Below are 9,415 nucleotides of genomic sequence, written 5' to 3'. Positions count from 1 at the left end.
TAACCCAAATTCAAAAATCCAGCCATTCCCATACTTTTGTCTATAAAATACGTGCCCTTCTACTTGCCGCTAAATCTCGCGCTGATGGCGAATCTGGCGGCCCAGCTCGCTGTCGTGCTCCAAGGCTGCATCAAGCGGAACCCAAAGCCCAGCCGCGCCCACGCCAAGGCCGCCCACGCGCGCGTCCTTGCCGGCGGCCTCGCCGCCGACACCTTCCTCCTCAACCGCCTGGTCGAGCTCTACTCGCTCTCCGGCCTCCCGCGCGACGCTCTCCGCGCCTTCCGCACCCTGCCCCACCCCAACGCCTACTCCTACAATGCGGCGCTCTCGGCGGCCAGCCGCGCGGGCGACCTCGATGCGGCCCGGACGCTGCTCGACGAAATGCCCGAGCCGAACGTCGTCTCCTGGAACACCGTCATCTCCGCGCTCGCGCGGTCCGAGCGCGCGGGCGAGGCGCTGGGCCTCTACGAAGGGATGCTGCGGGAGGGCCTCGTCCCGACGCACTTCACGCTCGCCAGCGTGCTCAGCGCTTGCGGCTCCATGACCGCGCTCGAGGACGGGAGGCGCTGCCACGGGCTTGTGGTCAAGGTCGGGCTTGAAGAGAACCTGTTCGTGGAGAACGCGCTCGTTGGCATGTACACCAAGTGCGGCAGCGTCGGGGATGCTGTGCGGCTGTTCGACCGGATGGCTCGCCCGAACGAGGTGTCGTTCACGGCGATGATGGGAGGGCTGGCACAGACCGGGTCCGTGGACGACGCGCTCAGGCTGTTCGCGAGGATGTGCAGGAGTGGGGTTCGTGTTGATCCTGTGGCAGTGTCAAGTGTTCTAGGTTCGTGCGCACAAGCTGGCGCCAGCGAGTTCAACCTTGTTCGTGCATTCCAGCTTGGGCAGTGCATTCACGCTTTGATCGTCAGAAAAGGCTTTGGGGCAGACCAGCATGTGGGGAACTCCTTGATCGATATGTACACCAAGTGCATGCAAATGGACGAGGCTGTCAAGGTGTTCGACTCATTGCCCAGCGTCAGTATTGTTTCTTGGAACATCCTTATAACTGGATTTGGCCAGGCGGGCAGTTATGAGAAGGCTTTGGAAGTATTGAACGTGATGATAGAGTCGGGCTCTGAGCCCAATGAGGTCACTTACAGTAACATGCTCGCGTCCTGTATTAAGGCGAGGGATGTTCCATCTGCTCGTGCAATGTTCGACAATATATCAAGGCCGACTTTGACTACGTGGAACACACTTTTGTCTGGTTACTGCCAGGAGGAACTGCATCAAGAAACAATTGAGCTGTTTAGGAAAATGCAGCATCAAAATGTGCAGCCTGACCGAACAACTCTGGCCGTGATCCTCAGTTCATGCTCAAGATTGGGGAATTTGGACCTTGGAGCACAAGTTCATTCTGCTTCAGTAAGACTCCTGTTGCATAACGACATGTTTGTCGCTAGTGGTTTGGTCGATATGTATGCAAAATGTGGACAGATTAGTATTGCCAGGAGCATTTTCAACAGGATGACAGAGAGAGATGTGGTGTGTTGGAATTCCATGATCTCAGGTTTGGCTATCCATTCTTTCAACAAAGAGGCCTTTGATTTCTTCAAGCAGATGCGACAAAATGGAATGATGCCCACATCCTCCTCCTATGCTACCATGATTAATTCATGTGCAAGACTTTCTTCCGTACCTCAAGGTAGGCAGATACATGCACAAGTTGCGAAAGATGGTTATGATCAGAATGTCTATGTGGGTAGTGCCCTGATTGATATGTATGCTAAATGTGGCAACATGGACGATGCACGCCTTTCCTTCGACAGCATGGTGACTAAGAATATAGTTGCATGGAATGAGATGATACATGGATATGCTCAGAATGGTTTCGGAGAAAAAGCCGTTGAACTATTTGAGTATATGTTAACTACAGAACAGCGGCCAGATAGTGTCACTTTCATTGCCGTCCTAACAGGATGTAGTCACTCCGGGCTCGTAGATGAAGCCATTGCATTCTTTAATTCCATGGAGAGTACTTACAGAATTACACCACTGGCTGAGCATTACACTTGTCTCATAGATGGATTGGGGCGAGCGGGTCGGCTTGTTGAAGTGGAGGCACTAATAGAACAGATGCCATGCAAAGATGATCCTATTGTGTGGGAAGTTCTACTTGCTGCCTGTGCTGTACATCACAATGCTGAATTGGGGGAATGTGCCGCGCAGCACCTGTTCCACCTTGATCCAAAGAACCCATCACCCTATGTTCTCTTGTCAAACATATATGCTTCCTTAGGCCGACATGGGGATGCATCAGGCATTAGGGCATTGATGATTAGCCGTGGAGTTGTCAAAGGTCGTGGATACAGCTGGATAGATCACAAGGATGATGTTCGTGCCTTTATGGTTGCTGATGATCTTCAGACGGTCAGTGGAGAATCAAAAATGTTCAGCAATCAAGAGAGTGCTGCTGGGGTTACAGAAGTACACCAGAAAGAGACATGTGCTGGTTGATTTGGGCTTTTTGATATCAGACGCACTGGTGAATCTGTTTCAGTGATAGCTGAATTCAGTAGTGCCACTTTTGTGCAATTTGCTTGAGAGCCTCAAGCTTTACTGTTGTATGTAGCTTCATGTGTCTGGAAGATGGGAAACACAGCCTGAAGGTTCAGTAGAAAGAATATGCAAGACAGGAATGGGTTGCGTTGCAGATTAGGTGCTAATGAAATTATATGCTCGGTTCATGTCATTACGTGGTGCAGAGCTTCATCTTGATGAGCATGCACTACGATGAGTTGTGCATTTGAGAGCGCAAAAGCAATTGTTGTCCGGTTATACGAGGGTAAGTTAAATCTTTGGATAAACACAATAACCTTCCATTTACTTTTTCAGTCAGTATCCTTAAGTGTGTTGAATAGATCAACTGTGCATTGACTTTGATTACCACTCCACATGCACTGGAGTCTGGAGGGCAGAGTGGTACCCTTTTCTGTACCTGGTTGTAATTTAGTAGCAATTGCTCAATTTTAAGCAGTCATTTCTATTTTACGTTTAACTTCCTTGTGCCAGAAAAGAAATTTGCATAAGATGAAATTTTGATCAGTTGCTCTGTACTTGCTGCACACAACTCATTTGGTTGCACTGTTGCAGACAAGGGAGGCTTTGCAAGCATCACAATCAGCAGTCACAACTCTGAAACAAAATCAATTCATATTAATGTTGTTTTCAGTTTAAGATCTCTTCAATAGTAACATTAATACAACACAATTATAAATTTAATGTTGATGTCTCAAAAATTTGGCATAGGGTTTCTTCATTATCGGCCTATAGCCATTGACCATAGTACAATAGGTATTTCTATTTCGTATAGCCTTTGTATTGACTTAGGTGCAAACTGCAAATCTTGCCACAGAGAAATACCATTGTGCTGAAAATCTGAGCTGAATGCTGCATGATGCAATAACTGCATTCATAGCTTCAGAATGGTTGACTTAAGAGCCAGTGGATATAACTTTTGGATAATCATTATCTGGCTTCGCTTCCCATTCTGTCCAAGATCCGTCGTAAACTGGAACGTCATGCTTCCCAATTCTATAGAGTCCCTGTAAAGAAATATTGTTAGACACCTGCTTGGCAGAGTCAATGTCTCAGTGATAAATATCCAAGAAGAACATGCCAGATTTCCAGACCAGAGCAAAGTATGCAGGCAGTTACACCAGATCCGCATGTGATGACTATCGGGTGATCAAAGAGGTCCCTGAAGAGACATCAAACCGGGTGCTATTATTACTATTGCTTGGTGAAACTTTTGTACTTCATGTACACATCTGATAGACCTAAGAAATGATTGCTTCTTAGGTCAGAATGTACTTCTGTTTCTGTACTGTGCACATTGAAATTTTTCTTACTTGCTTCCTTTCATAGAAAATGCCATAATAAACTTTGAGTTTCAGACTAGAACAGTGAGACGAAACAGAATTCACACGTGCTTGCTCAAATTTCTTACATAGCTCTTTCTGCAGGGAGAAGCATTGGTGCACCATCAATCATTTGGGAGAAGACTAGCATTGTCATATTCTAGCCTTTTGTGGTTATCCAAGTATATATTATCTAATAATGATATCGGCACTATACCCACCTCAGGGAATTGAACACATTTAGCTCCAGGTATGTGCCCGCTTCTTACTCCTTCCCTTGGTTCTGGTGCTACACCGTCAAATCTGTGAATGAACTTTAAGTGGCTTTGGTGACAACAATAATTAAAAAACTGTAGATAACACTGGGGGAAGATAAACAATAATAAATGGCATCATGTTCAGTTGCTTTGTTCTGAAAATTTAGACATAGATAAAAGACAACATTTTATAAAGGCATGGCATCATGTTCAGTTACATTAAGTTTTTATTTTTGAGGGACAGTTGCATTAAGTTTTGAAAATAAAGAGATGTACACAGGACAATAACCTTTCATATCAAACCGTTCAACCTAATTGTGTGTTTTTAACATCCGTTTTGCAGGAGATGCAACAATACAGAGGGGGGAAAGGCTCTTCTAGGTATATGACTTTGGTATGCTGCAATGTGGAACTCTGTAGCAAAATCCTCATTGGCGGGATGATAACGAGGCTGATGCACCCCTAGGTGGGAAAAGAACCGGCGATGGTCTTTGGCATCCACCGTGTGTGTTTTGTGTTCCATGACGAAGACCGCTGTTGTTCCTTCCGCGACAGTGTTCGAGTCTGAACATGGTTAACTCGGATTTGTTGTTCCTGTCTATACCATCTATTTTTTTTCCCCATAGGATTATCATATTCACAAGTGTGGCCGGTTCCTTTTGTAATACTTGTGTTTGTTGTCTACATCTTTCTGAACTAAGACTTGTGTGGAAATCTGAGAACTGAAGGTTACCAGAGGCTGTAGTTACGGTGCAAGGTGGGCCAGCGAATTTTAGTACTCCCTCCGATCCATTGAGTTGTACTAAAGTAAAGCAGTGACAATTAATATGGACCAGAGGGAGTATGTGAAATTATCGATGAGACCAGAGGGAGCCCCGAAACGTTTTCCTAGGGTTTCGAGTGGCAAGGCGGCGCACGAGGCGATCTCGGGGCGCAACTCTTAGGGTTTGCTGATCGCCGACCTCTGGCCATCCGCGATCCCTACTCCTTGCAGCCTGCTTGCTCGGGGTGATCAAGGGGGGATCCTTGCATCCCTACTCACCCTTGGCGGCGCCACGGGAGAAATGGTTCGGAACGGGATGAAGCGAGGATGGCGGGGTCAAGCGCCACGGGAGGAAGGAGAGGGAAGACGAAAGAGCCAGCGTCAGTGGAAGAGATGATGGATAGGCTAGATCTGACGGAGAAGGAAAAGGCAAAACTAGTTGTTGATGATGAGGAAGAACAGAGGGAGGATGAGCTCCATGCGTTGATCGGGAAAGTGTTGCACCGAAAAGTTCTTCATGTGAATACCATTGGAGATGCGCTACGCCCAGCGTGGGGTAATCCAAGGGGACTGGATTTCAGGCCGTCGGGCGAGAACGTCTTTGTGGTGAGTTTCATGAACAAGCGCGATAGCAATCGGATCTTAGATGGGGGTCCATGGATGGTGGGAAAACATTGTGTGGTTTTGGAGAGGTTTAACATCAGATCGCGTCCCTTGGAGCTCAAGTTTGAAAAGATTAAGATGTGGGTGCGTGTGATCAACCTTCCGTTTAACTTGCTGTGTCCACCATGGCCGAAGCGCATAGCGGCTATGGTTGGAGAGGTTATAGCCCTTGATGCGGATGACAAAGGTTTTGCTTTTGGTGACTGCTTGAGATTCAGAGCATGGATCCGTGTGGATGAACCTCTGATGCGTTGGGTGCAACTGGAGAAAGCAAAGACGAAGGAAACAGAATTCTTTGACATCCAATATGAAAATTTTCCCTATTTTTGCTTCTCTTGCGGGTTGCTGGGACATGCGGAGCACATGTGTCCTACACCTGCAAGGAGGGATGAATATGGGAGACCACCATACTGTGAGACTCTGAGGCACTCTCTGAATAAGAACAGGGGCTGGGGTGGAGCGCCATCCTACAAGCAAGAGGGCACGGGTAATGGTGGGAGACAGAAAGAGTCAGATGCTGCACACGAGGAGGTGGAACCGGGGATGGAAGTAAATTCGCCCCAAAAACAAGATGAAGGTAGGGTGAGGAACATTGTCTATCAATTCAATGCTCGAGGCAGGAGGACGAATGGTCGAGGTAACCGGGCAGGGCATGGCCCAAATACGGTTTATCGTCGAGTTGATATGAATAACATGAATGTGCATGGGTTGTGTAACAATGCTTTACTACTGCAAGATAGTGAGACCGTGCTCAAGAAGAGACTAAACAAGGAGAGCAAGTCGTCGGGCTCCAGAGATGACAGTCGTGACTCCAAGAAGAAAAAGCAGCGGGTGAGGCTGCAAATAGCGTCGCGGAGGCTCTGCAGCAGCCCTGCGGTTCGCAATGAATTGCTTATCATGGAACTGTCGCGGGCTTGGGAACCCGGAGACAGTTCGAGAGCTTCACGATCTAGTGAAGATGGAAGGTCCCGCCCTGGTCTTTCTGTGTGAGACAAAGATCGAGGGGAGAAGAGTTAGTGAGCTTACTAATAGGCTTGGTTTCGAGGGTTGTTACCCGGTTAATAGCGCCGGTCTGAGCGGCGGCTTGGCTTTGTTCTGGTCAAAAGATGTAGATGTGACTCTGAATAATTTCTCAGACCAACATATTGATGTAATGGTAAAAAATATAGCTGGGGATAATAAGGTGTGGCGGTTTACAGGCTTCTACGCAAAAGCAAGAAGTAGTGAACGCGTGGAAAGTTGGAATTTGCTGCGTTGGCTCAAGGCTCAAAGCGATGCACCGTGGTTGTGCGGGGGCGACTTCAATGATATAACACATAACTCTGAGTATTTTGGAGCCCATGATCAGCCGGAATGGCAAATGGATGGTTTCCGTCAGTGTCTTGATGACTGTGAACTACAGGACTTGGGGTACCAGGGAGTCCCTTTCACCTGGGATAACATGCAGCATGGCGACTCAAATGTGAAAGTACGACTCGACAGGTTTTTAATGAACCCAACAATGATGTCGTGGAAATCGGCATCGGTTGTTAAGCATGTGCTTAGCCCAAAGTCTCATCATTGTATGCTAGCGGTAAACTTGAAGAGGGTGGCAGAGCCAACCGAAGGGCATAAGCGCAGGTTCATGTTGGAGAACGTGGCAGAAATTCAAAATTTTCCTACGAGTCATCAAGATCTATCTATGGAGAGACTAGCAATGAGAGAGAGGGGAGTGCATCTACATACCCTTGTAGATCGCTAAGTGGAAGTGTTCAAGAGAACGGGGTTGAAGGAGTCGTACTCGTCGTGATCCAAATCACCGGAGATCCTAGTGCCGAGCGGACGGCACCTCCGCGTTCAACACACGTACAACCCGGTGACGTCTCCCACGCCTTGATCCAGCAAAGAGAGAGGGAGAGGTTGGGTAAGACTCCGTCCAGCAGCAGCACAACGGCGTGGTGGTGGTGGAGGAGCGTGGCAATTCTGCAGGGCTTCGCCAAGCACCGTGGGAGAGGAGGAGGACTTGGGAGAGGGGGAGGGCTGCGCCAGAACTTGGGTGCGGCTGCCCTCCCACCCCCACATATATATAGGGGCAAGGGAGAGGGGGGTTGGCCCCTTTCAGATCCAATCTGAGGAGGGGGCGGCAGCCAGGGGGGTTGCCTTACCCCCCAAGGCAAGGGGGCGCCCCCCCTTTAGGGTTTCCCCCCAAACCCTAAGCGCATGGGCCCTAAGGGGGAAGGCTCCCAGCCCATTAAGGGGCTGGTCCCTCTCCACAAACAGCCCATAGGGCCCTCCGGGGCAGGTGGACCCTCACGGTGGACCCCTGGAACCCCTTCGGTGGTCCCGGTAAAATACCGGTAACCCCCAAATTATTCTGGTGACCGTATGATGACTTCCCATATATAAATCTTTACCTCCAGACCGTTCCGGAACTCCTCATGACGTCCGGGATCTCATCCGGGACTCCGAACAAAATTCGGTAACCACATACAAACTTCCTATATAACCCTAGCGTCATCGAACCTTAAGTGTGTAGACCCTACGGGTTCGGGAACCATGCAGACATGACCGAGACAACTCTCCGGCCAATAACCAACAGCGAGATCTGGATACCCATGTTGGCTCCCACATGTTCCACGGTGATCTCATCGGATGAACCACGATGTCGAGGATTTAATCAATCCCGTATTCAATTCCCTTTGTCTAGCGGTATTGTACTTGCCCGAGATTCGATCGTCGGTATCCCGATACCTTGTTCAATCTCGTTACCGGCAAGTCTCTTTACTCGTTCCGTAACACATCATCCCGTGATCAACCCCTTGGTCACATTGTGCACATTATGATGATGTCCTACTGAGTGGGCCCAGAGATACCTCTCCGTCACACGGAGTGACAAATCCCAGTCTCGATTCGTGCCAACCCAACAAACACTTTCGGAGATACCCGTAGTGCACCTTTATAGCCACCCAGTTACGTTGTGACGTTTGGTACACCCAAAGCATTCCTACGATATCCGGGAGTTGCACAATCTCATGGTCTAAGGAAATGATACTTGACATTAGAAAAGCTTTAGCATATGAACTACATGATCTTTGTGCTAGGCTTAGGATTGGGTCTTGTCCATCACATCATTCTCCTAATTATGTGATCCCGTTATCAACGACATCCAATGTCCATCCTCCCACTCAATTCTTTCGAGAGAAACTTTTCCTTGAGAAAGGACCCGTTTCTAGAAACAATTACTTTTGCTTCCGGATCTGAGATAGGAGGTATACCCAACTGTTTTGGGTGTCCTATGAAGATGCATTTTATCCGCTTTGGGTTTGAGCTTATCAACCTGAAACTTTTTCACATAAGCATCGCAGCCCCAAACTTTTAAGAAACAACAACTTAGGTTTCTCCAAACCATAGTTCAAACGGTGTCGTCTCAACGGAATTACGTGGTGCCCTTGTTGAGGAACATAGTAATTTCAAAAAAATTCCTACGTACACGCAAGATCATGGTGATGGCATAGCAATGAGAGGGGAGAGTGTTGTCCACGTACCCTCGTAGACCGTAAGCGGAAGCGTCAGCACAACGCGGTTGATGTAGTCGTACGTCTTCACGATCCGACCGATCCAATCACCGAACGTACGACACCTCCGAGTTCAGCACACGTTCAGCTCGATGACGATCTCCGGGCTCCGATCTAGCAAAGCTTCGGGGATGAGTTCCGTCAGCACGATGGCGTGGTGACAATGATGATGCTCTACCGGCGCAGGGCTTCGCCTAAACTTCGTGACGATATGACCGAGGTGGAATATGGTGGAGGGGGGCACCGCACACGGCTAAGGAACGATCCGTAGAT

General features: G+C 48.4%; 1 protein-coding gene across 1 annotated transcript; it reads left to right on the top strand.

The window, feature by feature from the left end:
* Positions 1-131: 131 nt before the first annotated feature.
* On the top strand, positions 132-4,862 carry LOC119326355 (pentatricopeptide repeat-containing protein At4g20770-like). The gene is made up of 3 exons (XM_037600023.1): positions 132-2,830; positions 4,011-4,155; positions 4,506-4,862. Exon 1 carries the CDS (start codon positions 382-384, stop codon positions 2,500-2,502), a length of 2,121 nt encoding a protein of 706 aa, XP_037455920.1. The 5' UTR covers positions 132-381; the 3' UTR covers positions 2,503-2,830; positions 4,011-4,155; positions 4,506-4,862.
* Positions 4,863-9,415: the final 4,553 nt, after the last annotated feature.

This window comes from Triticum dicoccoides, chromosome 6B, assembly GCF_002162155.2.
Source record: "Triticum dicoccoides isolate Atlit2015 ecotype Zavitan chromosome 6B, WEW_v2.0, whole genome shotgun sequence".
NCBI classification, from domain to species: domain Eukaryota; kingdom Viridiplantae; phylum Streptophyta; class Magnoliopsida; order Poales; family Poaceae; genus Triticum; species Triticum dicoccoides.
The sequence above is the reverse complement of the archived record's forward strand: the minus strand, read 5'-3'. Positions and strand labels throughout refer to the sequence as shown.

Excerpts from the sequence above, each read along its gene's own strand:
- LOC119326355 (XM_037600023.1), top strand. The coding sequence starts at position 382 with ATGCCCGAGCCGAACGTCGTCTCCTGGAACACCGTCATCTCCGCGCTC.